General features: G+C 43.9%; 1 protein-coding gene across 12 annotated transcripts; it reads left to right on the forward strand.

The window, feature by feature from the left end:
- Positions 1–1,962: 1,962 nt before the first annotated feature.
- On the forward strand, positions 1,963–23,866 carry mpdz (multiple PDZ domain crumbs cell polarity complex component). 12 transcript variants are annotated; one of them, XM_086058092.1, is made up of 44 exons: positions 1,963–2,108; positions 3,997–4,083; positions 4,892–5,058; positions 6,152–6,271; positions 6,371–6,510; positions 6,821–6,971; positions 7,078–7,200; positions 8,057–8,429; positions 8,590–8,678; positions 9,333–9,543; positions 9,829–9,906; positions 10,023–10,105; positions 10,180–10,326; positions 10,472–10,642; positions 11,155–11,325; positions 11,410–11,619; positions 12,090–12,248; positions 12,336–12,470; positions 13,314–13,538; positions 13,631–13,736; positions 13,959–14,157; positions 14,562–14,603; positions 14,823–14,927; positions 15,010–15,090; positions 15,162–15,339; positions 15,417–15,527; positions 16,069–16,134; positions 16,249–16,320; positions 17,234–17,414; positions 18,099–18,295; positions 18,365–18,456; positions 18,775–18,853; positions 19,363–19,501; positions 19,580–19,725; positions 19,806–19,889; positions 20,022–20,215; positions 20,306–20,320; positions 20,580–20,727; positions 20,790–20,876; positions 20,937–21,009; positions 21,082–21,245; positions 21,850–21,954; positions 22,035–22,132; positions 23,272–23,866. In XM_086058092.1, exons 2-44 carry the CDS (start codon positions 4,068–4,070, stop codon positions 23,540–23,542), a joined length of 5,802 nt encoding a protein of 1,933 aa, XP_085914218.1. In that variant the 5' UTR covers positions 1,963–2,108; positions 3,997–4,067; the 3' UTR covers positions 23,543–23,866. The 12 variants fall into 12 exon arrangements, with proteins under 12 accessions (XP_085914218.1, XP_085914221.1, XP_085914224.1 ...); XM_086058095.1 differs by having other exon boundaries at positions 8,057–8,242; positions 8,321–8,429; positions 20,790–21,009; XM_086058098.1 differs by lacking the exon at positions 20,306–20,320 and having other exon boundaries at positions 8,057–8,242; positions 8,321–8,429.
- The last annotated feature ends 286 nt before the right edge of the window (positions 23,867–24,152 follow it).

Below are 24,152 nucleotides of genomic sequence, written 5' to 3' on the forward strand. Positions count from 1 at the left end.
AAGCCCAAAAAACAAAATGGATTTTAAGTTTTAAAAAAATTGACAGTGAGGGTTGTGAGACATTTAAAGATTTAAAAATGGAATGCAATCATCTTTAAATTAATTTTAAAATTCCCAGGTTGCCATTGGATGGAGGCTGGAAAGGGAGTTATGTGCTCCCTCTTACGGGCTCCAGTTAAAAGGCGAGCCGTATCGTTTGAAATTGACATGTAACAAGGACATGGGTTCTTGTGTGTATGTAAAATATAAATGTCACGTTTGCCAGATGTCTTGTGTCAATGAAGCCGCAGCACCGATTTGGTGATCCAATTTCAAATCTCTGTCCATTTTCAGGATAACAACGCTCATTTGTATGAATTAAATATAAAATGGCTGTGCTTGTAAATGTACCTGTGTAATTAACAACAACAGTATGCTGGCGTAGAAGCCTTGCAGCACTGGAACAAATGAGATTTTTAGTGTTAGTGATAGTGATCTAACGCCGTCACAGGGCTTTTATTGCATGTCAGCCTTTTGTGAATATTGACTGATTCGCTGGCGATGAATCAAAAGACGAGGCAGACGACCGCGCCGGCGTAGCTACTTTAATTCAATCATCGGCGTAGACATATTGAGCTCGCAAACCTCGGGGGCACGTCTTTATTGCATCATATGACTTCATGCACTTAGCCGCTAGTCGTTCTCCCGAGGAGGATATCGCACGGAATAAGTCATTCACACGCACAAGACGAATGTCATTTCGCTGATATCGATGATACTAAGTAAGCCATTATCGGAGGTGTAGCAAATTGCCTTTAAAGTTGACAGCGGTGACATTTTGTCAGCGGTTGTGTGACATTTACAGAATTTAATGGCATACAAATGCAAGTTTTGCTTTGTTGCAGAATGGGTCACTTGTTTCCATTTGTTCTCCACACCACGGCATGAATTGTTTCCTAAGCACACTTAAATCGCACCAATCTCATTTTTTATGGCACATATTTAACTCATTCACTGCCATTGACGGCTATAAACGTCAAACATTCATTTGAACTATTTCTATTAGTTCAAATTTTTTTCCACCATTGTTAACAAGGGTATAAAAACCTAGATTATTTTTTATTGTACTACTAGAACAGATATAAAATGTGTGATTAATCGTGAGTTAACTATTGAATTCATGCGACTAATTACAATTAAAAATTGTAATCGCCTCACTTAAAGATTATTAAAAATTCGGGGCGTCAGGCGATTAAAATTTGTAATCGTAATTAATCGCATGACATCACTAGTTAACTCACAATTAATCACAAATGTTCTAAATGTAGAATAAAAATATATAGGTTTTCATACTCTTGTTAACAAAAGTAGAAAACATTTTAAACTAGTAGAAATTGTTAAAATGAATTTTTGACGTCTATCGCCGTCAACGGCAGTGATTGAGTTAAGTAGCCTATAAGGTTTTACAGTGAAGGTAATACTGCACAAAATAGTACAAGAAAAACCTAAATGTATTCAGCTAAAAAAATTCCAAAATAGGAGTAAAAAAAAGAAAAAGATTGGGGGGGATTGATAGTCCAAATAAAATAAATGGTTGGGGAAAAAATAGCTACATGTAGCAATTTGTCTGTCCTTTACTGCCCCCCAGGTGGCTGAGATGGTAACTTTAGAATTGTAATTCATGCAAATGCTATTGCTATGGAATGCTATTATTCATTAAAATGCATATTACAACTTTTTTTATTATTATTGTTTGTGTGTGTGTGTGGGGGGGGGGGGGCTGGAACGGATTGGTGGCGATGCCGTTGATTTCTATGGAGAAAGATCATTTGAGAGACGAGGGGTTTGGGTTCCAAGAGTGCGCACGGAACAAATCAACTCGTAAATCAAGCCGCACCAGGACAGCCCTTGCAGGGACCAAAGACCGCCACCAGGTGGGGCCTTAACCCCAGTGTCTCAGCCCTCCGCCCCCGCTGGAGCGTCTGTCTCTCTCCTAACCGTGCGACCGCAGCAGGATCGGGTTACGCTACGCCCCCTTTTGTTTATTAAGCCCAGGTCAGTGCGCCGTTAGCCGCGGGACGGACACGAGCTCGCGCTGGATAACCTCCCCGGGAGAAGCGCAGCTCAATGTAAGTACATATTTAGTTGTTTATCTTAAAAAATGCGCATTTCCGAATGCGGGCTTTCGCTTTTGTGCCACCGCGAGAGTTGCGGAGATCCGCCAAACGCGACGAATGAGTTTCAAGTGCGCTTTTACTCGGATTATGTCAAGTATTTGCGCTCGGTTTCTTGGTTTTGTAGCGGTAACCAATCAAAGTTGGCCGCGAGTTGTGTTGCTCGGAAGCCTGTTGCTTTTTCTCGCCATGGATCGGATGAGACTCTGGGAGGAGGAGGAGGAGGAGGAGTCGAGAAAAGCGGATTGTCCTTGCTTACTATGCAACATACATGCTAAGCAAACGCTGATTGTGGCACACATTAACACACAGTCAAGTACGCATCGGTCATTGCTTGTGGGAAAACAAAGAAAACACAATCAAACGTGTTGCGGACTTCAGTCCGGTGCCTGCAGCGAGCTAATGAGTAAACGGTCCTCTATGGATTATTGTTAGGTTGTCATGCACATTTATGTTTGTTTCTACATCGTTATTCCTATAAAAAAGAAAAAAGAAAGAAAGAAAGAAGAAAAACTATACAAAAGTACAGCATTGGTACAGAGGCGGAGCTAGACTTTTATCCTTGAGGTGGGCAGGGGGTGGCCAAAGCTATCTAAACTTGGAAACAACCACCATCCATTAATTAAATACATTTTGAAGACACATATGTATTTTATGTTTCCATGTTGTGCTAACGATTCTTAGACATTACTTTAGACTTCGTTTGGTCAAAATCTTTTACCCAGCCTATGTTTGAATAAAACAATTTTAAAATGTTAAATTATTTGAAATTAAATACAAATAACACCTGTTTGGAATACCTTCTCATTATGCTACTAGTGTTACTGTTTTGTTTTGTATGGCAAACAACATTCAAATGAGCATTCAAATAACTCCAGCGCTCATTTGAATGTTTTCTTATTTGTATCTAGCTAACGGTTGCAACATTTATTAGTAAACATTTTAATAAGGATATATTTCAAATTTGAAGACTCAATGGCAATTCATTTGAAAGTTATGCACAAAATGTTGATAACAGAAATTGATAAATGTCATAATACAACACTGTAACAAGTACATATTTCAACTTAGTAATTGCTATTTTTGTCAAGTCTTAATAATACCATGAAGGTAAGGCAAGACATTTGCTGCAATGTGAAACTTTTGTTTCTCATGAGAAATTACTCATCAACTGTATGTCATCCCCCCATCCTTTATTATTTATTTAAAGCTATCATCACTTACAGTCACACAATGTTATTAAATCACCACTTTCAGCCTAAAATATGCCATGGAAACTAGACTAATGTAGATCAAAAGTTTAATAGTCAACATTTTCAGCTCGTTGAGACGTGGAAGTAAGTAGTAAGCTAGTTGCCATGACGTTAATTACTTGGAGACGCGCCTGGGGGTGGTCCAAGAAGATTCCAGGAGGGTCCAGTGCCACCCTGGCCCTCTCTCTGGCTCCACTCGTGTGGATATACTGTACAATACATTACTACGATTTCGTAAAGTATAATAATGTAATCACTGAGATAGAGCTGTCGACTGGCCAACGACTGTATAAACAGGAACTCCAGCCAATGTGTGTTTCATAGACAGGAAACGAGCAATAAACCGGACGACTGCACAAACAAAGTCTTCAGTCAATGTCTACCAACCAAAAGGTTCGTGAACAGGGACTCCAGGCAGCGCTACTGCCAACGTCTATATCTATTTCATAAATCGAGACAGAATAGAGCCGTCAATGACGACACGCGCCGATTCCACACTCTCTTTTGGCCAACGACAGAACGAACAGTGCCTCCCCGCGCGCCCTCACCTCTCGCGTTGTTGCCCGCTAACATTCCATTTTGCTTTCCAGGCCTTGACGAGTGGATCGAGTGTGAAATTGCTTTTAATGGGGAGAAATCTCGGCCGGCTGGAGCTGTAAAAATGATTGAAACAATGGGTGAGTCGATACTGTTCTTAATGGAAGCCTAATGCACTCCACGGAGTCATTGCGCGGCAGATGATGACCCTAACCGTTAAGCGTTGACTTCCATCCATCAAATGTTAACTCCGGCGTGAGCACAATGCAGTCGTGCCGCCTTGCTTACACTCCCAACCTTTTGTCTGCGCGCTCGAGCGCGGCCAATTAATGTGTTTCCAATAAGATTACCTGTGTAGTTCCCAGAGAGGGAAAAAACATGCTGACGCCGCGGTGCTGTCTACGGCCTTTGTTCAAATAACAAATCCTGGCTTTAGACTCGGCGCATGCCCCTTTAGGTGATAGTCACAGTGGGCGAGTGCTGGAAATTGCTACATTTTTGTCCACAATGACAGTAGAGAGTCCCCAGTCAGGGGCTTCCGTGGGCTTTGGCAAGCACGCACGAGATTTGTTTCATTTCCTCTTGATGTGCTTCCACCATTTTGCCAAAGGGCTTCAAAGCATTGGAAACTTTATTGTTATTCTCCTGTTGAAAAAGAAACACACATAACCGGCCAACGACTGAATGGGGACTGCCACTCCAGTTGAGGTCTGTTTTATAAACAAGACAACTCTTGCCTATGTCAATGCTAATCAATGACTTGCCGTTGCACTTCTAAATACGAGTTAGCTTGAAAACCACTGTTGTATGATCTGTTATCATTATTTTATTTGTGAAAGTTACTTTTTCACGACTTTCCATGTCCCAAAGGAATAAACGCGGTGCGCTCACGTTCTGTCCTCTTTCTTTCTCGGCCCGTCGCTGATATATGTGACGGACGGCTCTCAGACACGCAGCGTGCCTTGCAGGCGGTGGAGCGGCTCCAGGCCAAGCTGAAGGAGCGGGGGGAGGTGCCCACCGAGGAGAAGCTCAGCCTGCTCAAGTCGGTGCTCCAGAGCCCCCTCTTCCACCAGATCCTGGCCTTGCAGAAATCCGTGCAGCAGCTCAAAGACCAGGTGTCTGCTACGTTTGAGATCTGGGGCTTGGGGTCAGGATTTGAATTGAGAGCAGATTCTAATTCTCGAGATGAGAACATTTTATCATCCTAGCACAATTGTGACAAGTTCACAACGTCTCCGTCTCTCGCTATTGAGAGCCGAACGTTATCGCAGCAAGTAAAGAGCTCTTAAGGGGGCCGCGGGAAGCCCAATGAAAATATGTGAACAATGCAGTGGGAGGCAAGAGGGTGCGCAAAGAGCTGCAGCGTTTAGATTCCTTCAAAGTAACACTTGGAAAAAAAGTCTATCGGGCCTTGGTCAGCCCACGTAGCTATGGCAACAATCACAAAAAAAAAAGAGGCTGCTGGTTGTGTGTGAAGTGGGGCGGAAACAATTTGTTAAATGTGCAGGAACCAGACTGGAACTTTAATCCTCTTAGTTAGCCCGGCCAACAAGGCACATGCACTTGAGCAGCATGCTAGGCTAACGTCAACCAAGCCTGCGGGGTATTTTTGAGTAGCGTGCAGCACTCTGATTGTCATGTAGATGACACACAAATGACCTTCAAAGAGAGATGGGCAACCATTTTTCTGTCAGGAAGGAAATACTATATTGCTACTATTCTTCCATCACTGCTTAGGATGGAATAGTTGCTGATCATTTTATAACAACCGCATGAACATTGACTCTGACCAGTGTCCACTTCTGGCCAAGGACTAAACAAACTTCAGTGTATATTTGTCCGTGCTATTCATTTTTGTCGTAAACATGACTCCCCCTTTGTGGGCAATACATATTTTTTTTTGTACTGTGCCGCATTCTTTCAGTTCAATCTGTCACAGCAGTAATTAAAAGCAAGCACACTGAGGCATCCAGATGGCCCTCGATGATAATAGAAATATTATATTTGGAGTCTTAGAGCCATTGTGGGAAAAGCAGCCATTATCTTCTGAAAGATTAGGCGGCTTTTGATGCGGCTAATCACGGGGGATAACGAGCTTCAGGATCCCGAATATTGGACTGGAAGATCATCGCACTGAGCAAGCACATCCAGACAGCAATGTCATGATGCAGCTTAGATGAGAATTATGTGTGTGTTTGCTCTCTACAGGAGGGTGGTGATCGCGTCACGGAAGTGCAACAGAATGGCAGCCATGTCGGGCCCTCGGACATCATTGATAGCAAAACGTCATGCGATCAATTGGATCAGATTATTCAGACTATGGCGCAGGTAGAAACACCATCTTTTGAAACAAGTTTCCAAAGACAAAATCCACAAACAGACTTCCAAAATCAACGGGAGTTTTGATACGTAATGTGTGCGCCGCAGGGACGCTACGTGGCACGCGTGGACTTGCAGAAGCCAGCGTCGGGGGGTCTGGGATTCAGCGTGGTGGGCCTGAAGAGCGAGAACCGAGGGGAGCTCGGCATCTTCATCCAGGAAATCCAAGAGGGAAGTGTGGCTCACAGGTATGCATGAGGCACAATAGACTTTCACATGCCAACAGTTTCCATTAGCAACATGAAATTTGGGTGACTTGTCCATCAAGTCTCAAGAGCCCATGCCTGAGTAGAAAACAAATTTGGCAGCCATTTTTGATTCAGTTTGGCCATTTGATGAAGTTTGGAACAAAAAAAGTGAGACCAAGCTGTTTTGCCAACAAAATGGAAATACTGCCCGAGTTTGATGACTGGCCATTAAAACAAATTGGTTCCTCACTCCCGTTTCATTTCGCACATATGACACATCAACATCAGCATTATTTCCCCCCCGCTGCAGCGATGGCAAGTTAAAAGAAGCCGACCAGATTTTGGCCATCAACGGCCAGCCCCTGGACCAGACGGTTACCCACCAGCAGGCCATCGGCATCCTACAGAGGGCTTCGGAGAGGGTGCAGCTTACTGTGGCCCGGGGACCAATCCCGCAGCTGGTAAGTGCCGAAGTGTCCTGACAAACGACACTCACTAACTGATGCTAACTATTCAATGTTGCATTCATGCTAAAATATTTGTCTTAAATCAATCTTATGCTCCTAGTGGCAGCATGTGGAGACTATCGAGCTGGTCAACGATGGCACTGGCCTGGGTTTTGGTATCGTTGGAGGGAAGACAACCGGCGTTATTGTGAAAACCATCCTTCCTGGAGGCATCGCCGACCAGGTGACTGCACTTGATTCAAATCTGAACTGCATTTACAGTAGCAAGGCTTCTGTAAATTACATGCATTTAGCTGTTAAAAAAAAATATTGTTACAAGGGAAGTGAGCAAATGAGAAAGTACCGATACCAGGTATCAGTATCGGGCGATCCATCCTTATTTTAAGGTATCAATAAGTATAGGTCGCCCTCTTGTGTCTGTTTTAGGATCAGGAACAATACATTAGAAAAACTGAAAGTTGCCGTCAATTCCATGCAATTTAAGTGGAAATGTTATACTGGGATATTTAGGTCTTTCTTTAAAATGATTTGTCATTGTTTTTGTGGAAATTGTTTTTATCAAAAGTACTAGTGGTATTGGTCATTGGCATCATTATCAACGATTAAAGAGTTGAGTACTTGTACTGATACTGATCTGAAAAAAAGGATAAATATTTGCATCTCAATAAATAATCGATGAACTGATTTATTGCAAATAACTCACAACTAATAGTAAAATAAGCATTTACATTTAACATGTATTTATTGATTTCTTCAGAAATGATAAAGAAATGCAACTCACATTTTTTTTTCAAGTTTAGCTTTCTTTTAATCCATTTGTTTTTCATAAATTGAGCTTGCTAATTAATAGATTCATTTTTTATTTATATTTACAATTTTACGTGTAGACTTTATTATTATTATTATTAATTAAATCATTATTTATAATCAAATTACCAATAAATAAAACAATTGGCATTTTTTACAATGTATCAAAATTAACTTTATTTTTATGTTATTTATTATTAACTCATGGCTCAAAATTCTGCCCGTCCGCTGTGATTGTCTAATTCAGCTTTTCCACTCTTCTGGCCCTCAAGGACGGCCGCCTGAGAAGCGGCGACCACATCCTAAGAATCGGGGACACTGACCTGTACGGGATGGGCAGCGAGCAGGTGGCGCAGGTGTTGCGACAGTGTGGCAACCAGGTAAAGCTGGTCATCACCCGGGGTCACGTGGACGAGAACGTCTCCGCGTCCACGCCAGCATTGCTCCCGCCGGAAAAGGTCGGTGTCGCTTGGAAAGCAGCATTTGCGTCTGTATCGTACGGATCCCGGTGCCAAAGCTGTCCAACTTTTTCACAGGGCGAGGAGAAGGAGGAAGAAGAAGAAGGCGCGTTTGATGTGAGCCTCATCAAGAATACACAGGGATTGGGGATCACAATTGCCGGTTATGTTGGGGATAAAAATTCAGGTAAGCAATATTGACTTGGAACATATCCAATTGCGGAAATTTGCAGCTTATCAATACTGTACAGTATTTTCTGGACATCTTGTCAGTACGAGTTTAATGAAATATGCTTAAAGCATGTGGGAGGAGTAAAACTATTCTGTCTTTGACTTGGTTTCCTCAGAGCCCTCTGGTATCTTCGTCAAGAGCATAACAAAAGACAGTGCTGTGGATCAAGACGGTCGTATTCACGTGGGAGACCAGATAGTGGCTGTAAGTACCTCAGCGAGCACCGAGACCCTCTCGGAATCACCGTCTTTTGTTTGCCTGCAGCTTTTTTTTGCCATCTACTGTAGACATTATAGTTTGATCATTTTGATAATTTGTTATGAAATAGGGGGTGCGAGGAAGGGCCTGCTTTTTTCTGCTTGTAGTTTTAATTACTTGTGTTTTTGCAATGTCAATTTGGTTACTAATTCACCTTTTGGGGGTGCTTTAATCATTTAGCACGGAGGTACCCCCACACTCCCCATTAATGCTAATTAATATAATTATTATTGTGAAGAGTATAGGCTATACAGGAAATGTTTTATGTGAGCTATCAACAGGGAGCAATTAATCTGTTCAGTCTGTGGATTTGCATAATTTTGAGGAATTAACAATTAATGGCACATTTTTCCTGTGAATATAAAAGATTAAACACAATGAGCCATCCCGTTCTTAATGACTATACATTAAAAATGAGCCCCCACTGGATCTAACTACTTCATTTGTTTTCGTTTTTTTTCTAGTATTGAACGTCTCCCTGTTTTACTTGGTACTTAATTGAGTGAATTATCGCAATTTGCAATGTTTTCATCACAGTTTTGCTGGCTAAAAGAATAAAACACTCACAATGTCCATGTATGAATCCCCCGGCCCGTGCAGGTGGACGGCGTGGACATCCAGGGGTACACCAACCAACAGGCCGTGGAAATCCTCCGACACACAGGCCAGGCCGTGCACCTGAAGCTGATTCGCCGCGGGTTCCGGCCCGACGAGATCCCGCCCGCTGTGACGCCCGTTGTCACCATCTTGCCCCCATCCGCTGCCGTCCTCAAGGAGCTGGACTTGGGGGGACAGACGGAAGCAGAACAAGGTAAACTAAGACTGTGTGTGCAAGTGAAGGTTTTTTTTTCCCATTTAGTATCTTTCCCTTCTTTTATTTAATAAAATTACAGTGATGTGAACTCTAGCATATGAGGCATTTGTGGATTTGTCTATAGTGTCAAAGATGTATGCTGAAGTGAGTTGAGGTACTAAAGTAGGTGACCCAAGGTGGTTGTTACACGGCAGTTCCAAGTGCAATAATTACACATTAAACATTGTTTCTTTCAAGCGTTAGATCTAATCTCCTTTTTTGAATTGTGCCTTGTGTGCTCAGATGAAAAGCAGCCGCAGACAATGAATGAAGAACCTGCCGTCACGCTGGTTGTAGATCAGCTGACACAGGACAAAGATGGTAAGAGGCTGTGGGGAAGCGGGCGGATTTCAATCACCCTAGCAGCACAATTACAAAGAAAATGGTGGCTGTTGTTTGAGATTGGATTGAGTTGTTAACCGTTTACACCCTAAAAGGGACAACAACTCTGACAGCCTACGAGGAAGAGGAACTCGTGAAAAAGTGGCAAGAAATTCTAGGAGCAAATAATGAAGTTGTCGTAAGTGTTTTTCCAAGACCTGAATCTCCCTGATTTTGCTTGAAAAGTGAATGAAATGATAATGGCTTGAACAGGTAGCCCAGGTGGAGAAATTCAGCGAGAGCAGCGGCCTGGGGATCAGCCTGGAAGCCAATGGTGGCCATCACTACATCCGCTCCGTGCTGCCTGAAGGACCCGTCGGCCGCTGCGCCAAACTATTCAGTGGGGATGAACTAGTAGAGGTCAGAGGGGCCCTACCGTTTCACACCGCAACAATGAGTTCTCAGCTTAACTCATTTACTGCCAGTCTAATAAAAAAAATTAACTTTGACGCATTCAGCCGTCAATGGCAGTGAATTAATTAATATCAAGACTGTTTTGTTTCAGGTTAACGGTATATCCCTGATCGGTGAAACCCACAAGGAGGTGGTCCGAATCTTGAAGGAGCTGCCCCTCTGTGTGCACATGACGTGCTGCAGACCCGCCCCCCACCAGCAGGTCGACATTGACGCTGCAAAACCACAAGTGGAAGCTTCATCTGCCAGATCTCAATTAAGGGTACTTAATTTTCTGTTGCCATGCTTGACTCGAGAAATACTCAAATGCATGGGAGCTGAGTGGCAATTATTGAACAACAATTAGTGTACGGTGGCCTTAATGTGTCAAAATGGCCCGTGGAGGCAATTAATAACACTAGATCAAATCAATTGATTATAGTTGTTTATTTGTAATGAATGCAGGTGTAAATGAAGATGATGATATCATATTTAAAGGTTGTCAGCCACTTTTCGAGAGTGTCCTTGTCTTCTTCAACAATGAGGCCTCTCCACATGTGATTAGGTTAGCTTGAGCTGTCAGTCGCTCCATTGCTTCTCCACATTGCCAAGCGTGATGGATTAAGGTTTCACAAAAAGGCTGCACGACTCCAGTTACACACCTCAGCGGCAGTCGCCAACAATGCTGGCTGGAAATAGGACACTTTGAAAGCCAGCTCCTGGCTTATTATGATATCATGTCATCCAAGTATCCCAAAGAAGAAGATTGAGAGGCTATGTTTTCTCTTCTAACAGAAACAAATCGATCCGAGTGGCATGAAAGAGGAGGAGAAAGTGCAAGCAACAAATGATGTGACTCCGGAGGCAACCGGGTCTCCTTCTTTGGCCATGTGGGAGCTGGAGATTCAAAATATTGAGTTGGAGAAAGGACCAGGAGGATTGGGATTCAGCATTCTCGACTACCAGGTAATAAAAGGTCTCGGCGCCATCTTTTTAGTTCACTTTAAAGCCGTTTCTGGTTACTTTTGAATCCTTCTGGCTCTACTTCAGGACCCCCTGGATCCAGCCAAGACGGTCATCGTGATCCGCTCCCTGGTTCCCGATGGTGTGGCCGAGAAGGACGGACGACTGCTGCCGGGGGACCGACTGATGTTCGTCAACGACACCAACCTGGAGAGCGCCAACCTGGAAGATGCGGTCCAGGCGCTAAAGGGGGCCGAGCTGGGCACAGTGCAGATCGGGGTGGCTAAACCCCTTCCCGTAAGTATTCAAAATCGTACTTGGTGTCTTGTCGTTGTTTGTGGTAAATTGACATTTCAAATTATTAATATGGGCAATTTCAGGTTGGTTTTGAGGGTGTCAAGAGATGTCCAAAAGGCTTAAATTTGAATTTGTCTGCACTTTTAGTTAGAATGGCAAATTTTGGCCACATATTGTATGATCAACAAGAAGTTGGAACACTGACTCAAAAGTCGCCATCAAACTGGAAACTCCAATGACAAAGCCCGGCGTGGGGGTACGAGGGGCTGTGCACAGCTTTCATTTTCGATTGTATTGCCTTTGGATTACCAGTGTCGAGGTCAGACGGATTACCAGCCTTTGTGGGAGTTTTTCCGCACTCCCGCAGGATATGGAACGCACGTTGGCGGTGTCGCCTCTCAAAATTGAGCCTGACAATCGTAATCCTCGACCACTTGGAGACACTGAAAGAATCTCTCCACTTTTCCTAGGGGATAAGTGGGGATTCCTACTTACCTCATCTTTACGGTGGGCAGGAAGTCACGTCGCTGTCCGCCCTCCATTCATTTGACTTCAGCGGTAGTTTACTCGAAGACGGAGACCAAGATGAACTGCCCGGCGGGGTTCTTTTCCGAGCAGAGGCGGCATTGGTTAGTTTAGTTTTTGAAGCAACAGAGGGAACCAAAAACATGCAAAACTTTTGATTTGAGGGTGAAATGTACCATATGTCCTGCCAGGTGGACACGAGTGAAGTGGACGAAAAGGCTCTGGAGTGCGCTTACTATGGCGAAGAAGACACTTTCCAGGCGTCGATGATTGCGCTTCATGGAAGTAGCTCCGACTTGGATTTCCTGCACGCATCCACGCCCGAGGTGAGCAGATACACACCTACGCAAATTAGAAAAACACTTGTAGACCTTTTCACCATGATAGGTGGTAAAACCTCAAGCATCCTCGTAAAAGAAAAAAAACCCTATCATGTCATTTGACCAATGAGGTATGAATGATGAGTTTCTTCTTCTCTACTTTTGTAATTTGAATGTGTGAAGCGTTGGGTGAAAAGAAGATGTTAATGATGTAAATTGCTAGAAAGGTAGATGCAAATCTGGCAGTAATTTACATCTCCACAGGTATAATGATTCAAAAATAGATGTGGTGGAAACTCACACATAGTTATTGAGGATATGGCTAATATGGTGAACATGCACCAGAAAGTTAACGTCACTTTGCCCCGTTGTGCAACTGTTACGCAACTAAACAAAACCATGTTTGCTCAGTGAGTTTTCTTTTAGGAAGCATATCCTTTTTTTATGTTTCTCTATGTTTTGCTCTTTTTAATAGTGAATTGGATAAGCATGCAATAGAGCTGACGTTAGCTAGCAGGCTAGCTATTATTGTTTTGCATGATTATTCAAAGGCAGTCCAGCCAAATACACACCTGTTATTAAATGCCTTCTACAAAACACACTTTCGAAGTGTCTACCTATGTTCTCTGTAAAACTATGTACGACATGCCCTCCATTTATCCTCCTCGCCCACCCACAGGTTCCGCTGGATTAATTTTTGACCTTTTTGCAGTGTAACCCCAAACACCACAAGTTATATATCATCATTTTCAGTCAGGAGTAGTCATTCGCGTTGCGCCATCCGAAGTACTTATTACCTACTGTTTACGAACATTAATGATCTAACAAAGGTAACCATTTTCCACACAGACTTCAAGTTATCTCGACTACGCACCGGCATCCGTGCCTGCCCCTCTAGGCGGGGCACATGAGGACCTAGCCACCGCCGAGGAAACAATGGATCCCTCCGACGCCTACAGACCGTTAAACGACCTCCAGATCTCACCTGAAATCCAGGTTGAACCAGCGGAATCGGTTCAATGTCACACAGAAGAGCCCGCAGTTACTTTTGTGGAACAACCACTCTCCATGAAGGTAATGTTAGAAGGAACATTCTGAACTCTTGTTGCAATAGAATGTCATACAGAGGGGAGTAGGTGAGGAGTCTGTTGTGGTGTTCTCCCAAGGAGGATGAGGAGGTTGACACGAGAGCAGACGTCGGCGACCAAGCGGCAATCTCGGGGAGCAGTTTCGAACGGACGATCACGGTTGTCAAGGGCAACTCTAGTCTCGGTTTGTGTTCATGTCTTCAAATCATTTTGTTTCATGTCAAAATAAGTTTGGACAATTTTTCCCTCAGAAAAAAAAAAAGAATGCTGTTGTGCAAAATCCCCACCCCTATAATAAATACAGTACCTTTGATTTTTAGTCAACAAAGAGTGACCTTTCCTTCAAACGCACAAACCCGCTCAAGTGACTAGAGCGTGAACGGCACTATTTTTGTGGCTATGGCAGGGATGACGGTGAGCGCCATGAAAGATGGCCTGGGGATGCTGATCCGAAGCATCATCCACGGCGGCTCCATCAGTCGCGACGGCCGCTTGGGCGTGGGCGACCTCATCCTGGTCATTAACGGGGAGTCGACCGCCAAGCTGACCAACGCTCAAGCACGTGCCATGCTTCGCAGGCACTCTCTTATCGGACCGGACATGGGGTAAGCGCATCGGCAAGATAATATATGGGCAACGCCTGTTTATTGTTAGGTCATATGTTTAATGAGCAATATAGAGAGAGACCATATACATTTTTTTTACAGTTATATTATACCCCTCCCATACCCTTTAAACAGATTTAAACTCATTCAAACACATTTTGGTAAACACATTGCAATGTATTTACCACGTTAATATATAAAACTAGAAAAACTGTCACGAAAAAATTGGCGATATAATGGGGGAACACGCTATGCTAGTACTGGAAAGTGGTGCTGTTTTTTTTTTCAAGCATGAAAGTATTTGGTTTAGCTAAGAAACGAACATAAGCGTTAAAGCATGCTTGGCCAACTAAACAAAGGCACTGTTGTGTTCGGTGCATAAAAGCCAACTCTTCACGTTCTAGATCTGCTTGCTCACCAGAGGATGATCTGTGCCCATTTTATGTGTGAGTATGACTAACCGTCCGGTATTGTCTTGGCCGTCCTGGTTTTTTCTTTTCCTCCGTTTGTCCATCTCTTGTCTGCATGCAGTCATCACTTAGTAACACTAACAACTTCTTGACATCAGTGAATAACCAACCACCTTTCTAAACCTAGTATGTCTGTGAAATCCTTTGTGACCTGTGAGGCAGACGCCACATCGTTTCAACTTGTGTTCTGTCCAGCATCACGTACGTCCCGGCAGAATATCTCGAGGAGTACAAAAGCAGCCCGGAGCAGAGCCACAAAGACAACGTCTTCCCTGAGCCGGCGACTATTCCGGCCCCGAGGTAAGCAGCTCATAAGATTCTCATCTAGAATGAGGAAGGGGTGTTTTTGTTTTGTTTTTAAAGAGTGTCCCTTGCGGTTTAGGGATGTTCCTAACCTTCCTGAGCGTGAGGACGGCGAGGGAGAAGAGAGTGTGTCTTACAGCAACTGGAACCAACCGCGACTGTGAGTACATCCAGTGAACACAAACAAATCGAGTGTACTTCACATGCTGATTTTGGTACCGCCGCCCTCAGAGTGGAGCTCTTCAGACAGCCCGGCAAGTCCCTGGGCATCAGCATCGTCGGGGGTCGCGGGATGGGCAGCCGATTGAGCAACGGCGAGGTGATGCGGGGTATTTTCATCAAGCACATCCTGGAGGACAGTCCCGCCGGACAAAACGGTACCTTGAAGACCGGAGACAGGATTGTGGAGGTAAACAACAAACGAGTGGGCCCCGTTCAGACAAGATTGGAGAGCAGATAATGAGAGTGACCTCCTTCACCTGTCAGGTGGATGGCGTGGACCTGAGAGATGCCAGTCACGAGGAGGCGGTGGAGGCCATACGCAGGGCAGGAAATCCTGTGACCTTCCTGGTGCAGAGTATTATCCAGAAACCTCGGGTATGTCTCATGATTGAGAGAACGTAAGACTTTTGGGGATAAAATCTTTCATACATGTTTTGAAGAACCCTGAAAATGAATCTCAATGACCACCAAAATCAGGTTAATTTTTGTTGGTTGTGCCATTGTCTCAGTTGAAGGATTTCACCCTATGATAAGAAAATCTTAACTAGACACCTGGCGATGAAGTGATCAAACAGATTGCCAACCCCCCTAAGTTTGTCTTTAATTATACTGCTCCGTGAAGAATGTTTTGAAAGAGGATGTTCCGCTTACAAAAGCAAGAAGAGCGGCAGTGAGAGATAAGGCAAGCAAAAGTGTGATTGATGACTGACGTAATAGAAAGCAGGCAGACAAAATAGAAGAGAGATGGATCACTTGGCATGAGCACTGTGGCGTGCATGCCAAAGAAGTGCGTGCGTGCGTGTCGTGATGGAGCGAAGCAGAGCTCGGTTTGAAGCAAACTCCTTTCGTGGCAGCAAAATCAAGAGGTCATTTTGGCCGTGTAATACACCTCTTCATCTCGTATTGTGTTGTGTAGTCATCGACAAGTGCCGAGTCCATCGAGGAGAACGTGCCAACTCTACCTAGGGACAAGGAGGACAAGGTTAGTGATGTTCATGAGCTGTGCGTTTGTATTTGCACTGCATCTGAAAACACCACGGGTGAATCGATGTTGTGTCATCGTCTAAAGTTGTCGCCCTTTGTCTCTTCTCTATAGGAGGGTGACAGTCACAATAGACTTGTCTTCCGCCTCTCCCCAACTAACCCTTTCACTCCTACCCCGTTTAAGGTTTGTGCGTCTCTCTGTTGTGGCCTTCCTCGTGTCCTTCTCAGTGCATGCACGTGCTGGGTAATAGGGCAATGGAACAAGGTTATGTCTGATAGCTTATGTGTTCAGTTTCAGACTTATTTTTTTCTAATAGCGGCCATTTTCAAAATGGAACATGATCTAGATTTTTTTTCTATTCTTACCACATTTGAAGCAGATAAACAGACGGGTGACATTAATTATTTCCCTGACATACAATCACTATTTTTATAAAGCCAGTATATTAAGCAAACCACAGTGGCCATGCATGCACATGTAAGCCGGCGTCTTAAATGTTTGTCTGTGTCCAATCATCACGTTCTTATTTTATGTTTGTCACTTCATGTTAAATGTGTAGACGGGCTTGTGTGTAGCAAGTGTGAATGACTCCTGTTCTTCAGGTAGGTATGTAATGCTCACAAAAAGTTTGGGATAATGTGCCAGTCGTTGATCAACACTATTTTAGGCAGCGACGAAGTGACTGGAAGAGTCACAGAAAGGCGGTGTGTCAAATGCCTGTAGTGAATTGTGCTGTTCAGAAAAAAACAATTAAGTTGACCTGTAAAGGATATAACGCAATTCAGTCTTGTCCTAAAATGTCTGCATAAAGCCCAATACCTCTAACTTTTTGTGCATAATGTTAATGAATGCATATCAAAGTTTGATTTGGTTAATTGAGCAAGCTTTTACTGTATTATTTTAGCTGTAGTCTGATTGAGCCTTAACCATCGATGACACTGAATCATTTATCAGCCATAACTAACCGAATCCTGCAAAATCAAGCATATCAGCTTCTGATGATCTGGCAAACCTTCAAGCAACTATTGATTCTTTAAAAAAATTACTTTAGAATTCTCTAGGCCTTTTACTAATATGGATCTCCCCCCCCCCAAAGCCGAAGAAGCGCGAACCTCTAAAGGCGACGCCTGCCAGCGTGGCCCTCGCCCTGCCGGTGGTGCCCCATGTGGGCGAGACGGACACAGACAACCTGGCGGAGACTCCGGCTCGGCCCCTCGAAGCTGATGTGGGGGATGGGGAAGAGGAGGAGGAGGAGGAGGAGTTTGAGTATAACTGGGGTGAGTGAGTTCTTTGTCATGTCTGTGTCATTAAATTATTCATTCATGGCTAGGTGGTTATTCAACACCTCAAATAGTTGGCCTCCGTTCTAATGGATGCCCTGTTCAAGTACTATTTTTTATAGAACAATGAAAAAATAAAGAGACATAAAAGCCTCCTATCTGATAAAACACCTGGTGGGTTATCAGAATATATTGTGTAGCATACAGCAATAACTAAAATACTAAAACGCTTAATTGATATTTTTTTATGATAATACGTTATTTGCATTATTAGTGTTAGTAAAAGCCTTATCTCTAATAAACAAGAGTAAAGTGTATTTTTATAGCATAAAATGTGGGCTTGTAAGCACCCTATAAAGTAATAATTTCCAGAAAATTTAATAATACCTTAAAATGTATTTTTAGAGGTAAAAATATTATTTCAATATCAGTCAGGATTCTTTACTATAATATTGGGGAAATTACTACATTATTGGGTTTTAAGTGCAAATTGTATTACATTTTCATTAAATTATTATATTATAGGGCGCTACCTCAAGTGAATGCCTTTTTTTTTTTTTTTATATATATATATACTTTTTCTTCCAGTGCAGTGCATTTATTAAGTGCAGCTCAGCTGCAGTATTTAATTTGAAACAGAAAGCATTTACATTCAATTTTGATGACCGCCAAATGTTTCAGAGAGTATCATCCAGCGCTACGGCAGCCTGCCAGGCGTGCTGCACATGATCCAGCTGGAGAAGGGCAAGACGGGCCTGGGCCTCAGCCTGGCTGGCAACCGGGACCGCGCCCGCATGAGCGTGTTTGTGGTGGACATTGACCCCGCGGGGGCTGCCGGCACTGACGGACGCATGCTTGTCGGGGATGAGCTTCTCGAGGTGAGAAGTAGGACGTTTGCTTAGAATCTTGGACGAAGCTGATTTATTTTTATTTTTTGGGGTTTCTAGATCAATGGACAGGTCCTCTACGGCCAAAGTCACCAGAACGCATCTTCCATTATCAAAAGTTCTCCATCTAAAGTCCAAATCGTCTTTATCAGGTAAAAGACAGATTCTGGTCTCACTATTGTAATGTCACAAAAAATCCACTAGAGGGAGATCTTATAACACAAAAGAGAATGAAAAAAAGTTAAGTGCAGACAAATTTCTTCCAATGCAAACAGTCGTTTGAGGTTTGTGTCCAATGACAAAAAAAAAAAAAAAAAACCTCTATTGCTAACCAAAACATCAGCACCAACCAACGCTGTTTTACTAACCTACTGTGAACAAAATGAACAAACCCTATAGTCCTTCCTTTTCAGTTGGCTTCCTTAGCAGACTGTCAAAATGACTGAGTTATTATGACTCTTGTGGTACAGGAACACAGGGGCCCTGGAGCAGATGGCAGTAGGACCCATGAGAGAAACCGAAGGAGACGCAGCAGAGCCCCACGTGGAGGTATAGGAACAGCCGGGCCTGATAAGTGTTTTAACACATGCTGTGCGCAAGAACAAGTGGTCAGACACAGCAAGCCATACCAATGTTGGATGTATTTTGTGGGGAGGGGGGATTCAACCTCTGAAAAAACTGTGCTTTTTAGCATCATGAAATTTGGCAGACATGTCTATGATGAGTGGAACCACAAAGAAGTCCCAAGAAATGCTTGTAAAGAGACAGGAAGTCTGCCCCTTTGGTTTGAAGCAGCTCATTTTGGCCATTTTAAAAGGAGAACGTCCAAGAGATTTTGTCCAAATTTGAACCATGGCTGTTTGATGACATGCCATCCAAAGAATGACTTCTAAATTATTCCACCCACGAGTGACGCAGAAAAACCACAGACAGGCTAGTGTGCATGTCGTACCCACCATTAGAGGGCCCACACACGCACTTTGCATTGCGCTACGAATGTGACAAAATAAACCCACGTGGTAACACAGGAAGTTAACATTCCATCATGTCACCATCAGGAAGACGTCGCGGTCAGTGAAGTTACCACAGAAGACAAGGTAACTGTCCAGGAAGGCTGCGCCGCAGCTGTCAATGGGGAACCAGAAGTCGCCAGTCTACCTAATATGCTTTGCATCAGTCAACCCGAAGCATCTTCAAGTGAGTCAGCGTTTGGGACGGTTTATTTAGGGTGGTAATTAAAGAAACCACATAGACAGGTTTTGCTTTTGTCTTTAGGTCACAGTCGCTCGCCCAGCCCGTCTACGCTGGCCTGTGACCCAGCCACGTGCCCCATCATCCCGGGATGTGAGACCACCATCGACATCTCCAAAGGGCGGACAGGCCTGGGGCTCAGCATTGTCGGGGGCTGCGACACTCTGCTGGTGAGAAGGCCGTTTGACCAACAAATTTGTCAACGCCACTTTTATTTTGGGGTTTCATATCTCTTCTCGCGTCGCTGCAGGGGGCCATCATCATCCACGAGGTTTACGAAGAAGGTGCGGCTTCCAAGGATGGCAGGCTCTGGGCTGGAGATCAAATCCTAGAGGTCAGGTTTTTAACGGGAGCACTGATAGTGGAAATCTTCAATTTACTTCCTCAAATAGTGTCCGTCCCTCTAATGAACTCCCCCAACCAGCGCAAATAGACCCCTCAAACAGCTTTCCCTGGCGTGTCGCAGGTGAACAGCCTCGACCTGCGGGCGGCGAGCCATGACGAGGCCATCAACGTTCTGCGGCAGACCCCGCAGCAAGTCCGACTGACTGTCTACAGGGACGAGGCCCAGTACAAGGAGGAGGACCTGTGGGACTCGTTCATCGTGGAGCTCCACAAGAGGCCCGGCCAGGGATTGGGACTAAGCATCGTGGGGAGGAGGTAACCAATCAAAGATGGATAATAGTCTCGGGTTCTTTACGAGGATGAAAACTAAACTGTACTCTCAATCGTTTTTGTTTTGCGCTTCAGATCGAGAGACCAAAGGTAACTTAGCGCTCAATGTAGCATCCGTGGTAGACTTAACCAGAGCAGAGGGATCGCCCAGAAAAAAATTGGCGTAGTCCCAGAATCCACCCTCATAGATCCTCCTTACTGTACATGTTCTCAATAGGGTTGAGGTCAGGGGATGATGATTTTTCACTATATCACAGGATGATCTTTTTTGAAAACTGACTTATGCTACTAAGAGGGAAAACGACCAAGTCCAAAGTTTCATTTCACACTCCTGTCCCATTGCATCTAGGAATGACACGGGAGTTTTTGTGTCCGACATCATTAAAGGAGGCTTGGCGGACACAGATGGCCGGCTGATGCAGGGCGACCAGATCCTGTCGGTCAACGGAGAAGACGTCCGTTCCGCCACCCAGGAGGCAGTCGCCGCTCTCCTCAAGGTAGTGACAAATATGACAACACGCCGTTTGCATCATGGGACTCAATCGTCTTCGCGTTTCAGTGTTGCGTCGGTTCGCTGAAGATGGACATCGGGAGGTTTAAAGCCGGGCCCTTCCACTCGCAACGAAGATTGTCCCAAAGCAGCCAGGTAAGACGAGATTTTTCTCCGTTTAGTTGGAATGCGCCAAACCAGATTTCTCTCGCTAAGATGGAAGCGACGAGTGAACCTTGCAGCTCCAAGATGGCCTCAGGAATCCTTTCAGGTGATGCGAGTCAGCAGGGTAAGTATCCTTCGAAATACGGCGTGGCCTCGCCCCAGAAATGAGATTCTCAAACGTTTTCCACGTCTGCAGCTCCGGATCACCAAGAGGTGAGAACGGCCGAGTTCACCAAAGGCCCCGATGACTCCCTGGGTGTCAGTATTGCCGGCGGGGTGGGCAGCCCCTTGGGAAACATACCCATCTTTATTGCCATGATGAACCCTGTCGGCCTGGTGGCGCAGACCCAGAAGCTCATGGTGTGACATTTTTCATTTATCATTTGCCCTTTTCCAGATGTCCTTCACAAACTAACTTGTCCTCGAATTTTGTGCATATACCAGACAGATGGGCGACGTTAAATCGGCAAACATTTGAATTTTCAGCATAGTTTGATCAGTTGCCATTAAACACAAAAGTCAAATATCTCTCTGGGTGTCGGTATCGCAGGCGTCTTCATTTGGCGTCCAAATATGCATACCAGCCATTCCGGAACGAGGCTCAAATCCTGACGGGAGCCCACAGTTTTTTAGCAAGTGAAACGAGGGAGAAAAAAAGGCCACGTTGACAATCGCTGCACTGTGCGACGTACGCTGTTGGAGCCTAATAAATCTCCCACTCTTGAATTTAGATGGCTCGGGCTAACAGAAGGACCCGTTTGGACACAATCGAGCTGCTTTGTCTCACAAAATAAGCGTGGCCTCGTGAAGTGTTGGCCCTGCGCTCACATTGCAAATCCAGTACCGGCATGAATACGTTCACTTTTGATTGCCAATTAAAAATGGAACAAGCGAATGATGCACATGTGTCTAATCTGTACACAAAAACAAAACTTGAGCATTCCATCAATCGATCCTTCTCCAGGTCGGGGACCGGATCGTCAGTATTTGTGGAACTTCTACCGAAGGCATGAGCCACTCGCAAGCCGTCACCCTGCTCAAGAATGCCACAGGGACAATACAGATGCAAGTAAGACCACCAACAGGAACTTTGTCCTTTTTTTTGTTTGTTTGGGAGGGTTGGTGACAGTAACAGCGTGTGGCGTTTAGGTTGTGGCAGGCGGCGATAACACGGTGACCGGTGCAGCTCAAGAGCAAGCAGCTGGAGGCCTACAGCCAACCAGCTCCATCTTCCAGGATGACCTCAGGTTTGAAGCATTGCCTCATTCTATACATTGATTGGAAATCGATTCTTAAATTATTATTTTGCTATTAGTAGTTTTGACACTGGTTACTAAAGAATTATTTGCTTTTTTTTCTGCTACTAAATCACCTTTTACGGGAGTTATTATTATTATTGTGTGACCCTTTCTTTTTTTGTGCTTCAGTTCCACTATTTGGCTAACCTCAAACTATTTACTAGTCAAGATCTGATCTTAGTATAATTTATGTTCATTTGTTTCTTTCAATTCCCAACTCAACTCTTTTGAAAATGTCAAAATAAAAGTTGAAAATTTAAATTTTGGGGTTTTAACCCTTAATTTCTATTTTTTTTTAACATTCTAATCGTTCCATCTTTAAAGTGCTCAGACCATCCCTATTTATTTATTTTTTTTCTTCAAAATAAAAGCACAAAATTAACAATTTTGTATTTTTACAGCTATTGTTTTAACCTATTCAATCCATTTCAGCTTTAATCTGTTCAGTTTATTGCTACTTCAATAAAATTTTAAAATTCAAAATTATGATTTTTATGTTCTTCCCCCCTCTAATTTCTAAATGTGTTGACCAATTTAAACCACTCTGACAAACCGTTTATCCCTATTTCTCAAAATTATAAAATAAAAGCCAAAACTTTTAGATTAGTTTTTTTTTTTATCTCTTATTTCTGCATTTTATTTTTACTGTTACAACTTTAATCTGCTTATTGTAGCCATGGCCATACTGAATTTTTTTTTTTTCAAGATTTGAAAATAAACCCCAAAATATTGATATATTTTTTTCTAACTAATTTCTAATTCATTTTTTCATTTTTTTTTTACCATTCAAACTGTTGTAACTTTAAACTGTTTATCTTATGCCTATCACAATGTATTTTCCCAAAATTTGAAGTAAAAGCCCACATTTAAAATGCTGACATTTTTACCTGTATCACTTTTGTCAATTCAAAACATTACAACTTCAAACTGTTCAGCACATGCGGCATTTGACCTTGGAAGAGTTTGTATAATTATTATTGTTGTTATCATGACAATGTTGACCCTCTCAGTGACCGTTTTGTCAAGGCGGAATTTTGCGCTGTGTACCCCATATTGATTTTGTCCCCCCCCCCCATTCCCGTCGTCAGCCCTCCTCAATACAAGAGCATCACGCTGGAGAGAGGACCGGACGGGCTGGGCTTCAGCATCGTCGGAGGCTACGGGAGCCCCCACGGAGACCTTCCCATCTACGTCAAGACGGTTTTCGGCAAGGGGGCGGCGGCGGAGGACGGCCGCCTGAAGCGGGGCGACCAGATCATGGCGGTCAACGGGCAGCCCCTGGAGGGTGTCACGCACGAGGAGGCCGTGGGCATCCTGAAGAGGACCAAAGGAAGCGTTACGCTCACCGTGCTCTCCTAGCAACTTTGCTAACATTCCTCTGGTGTGCGTTGACTGAAACGCAGACCGGTTACAGTCAATGAGTCACGGGCTTAATTATGTGACGTTTTCATTCCAGTCCCAGTTGTGAGCACACGCTGGAATATAGTGCTGCTAAACAATTGTCATACATTATATCAGTGTTGGATCCCCCCTCACTAAAGTGTTAGCGCAGACAACAATGACACCAAGCCGAATCAAGTTTTGTTTCTAAATGTTGAAATGTTTGAAAATAATTGCTGAAAACATGCAAAGACTGAGAACTATGTAGAACTCAACTGTAGAGTATTAAACTGTTTTACACCATTTCAGTTTTTTTGGGGTGCTAAAATGGGACCCAGTGATGCACTTTGTCCTCAGGCATATAAAAACTTTGTGACAGGCTGTTAGCTAGCGAGCTATGCCTGCCCTCTACCATGAAAATTCCCTTTGAATAGTCCGCTGGAATGGCCACTATAGAGTGCCTCATTGTTTGCAGTAAGTGCACGCTTGTCATGATGGAGTCGGGATGGGCTTTGTGCTGGTGTAGCCGCTCGAGACTGCCTTGTTGAAGGTGTCGGTCATCTAACGGGGTGCTGGGATGGTCAGGATT

Source organism: Leptonotus elevatus, chromosome 17, assembly GCF_054856555.1.
Source record: "Leptonotus elevatus isolate MCC_2025b chromosome 17, RoL_Lele_1.0, whole genome shotgun sequence".
In the NCBI taxonomy this organism is placed as follows: domain Eukaryota; kingdom Metazoa; phylum Chordata; class Actinopteri; order Syngnathiformes; family Syngnathidae; genus Leptonotus; species Leptonotus elevatus.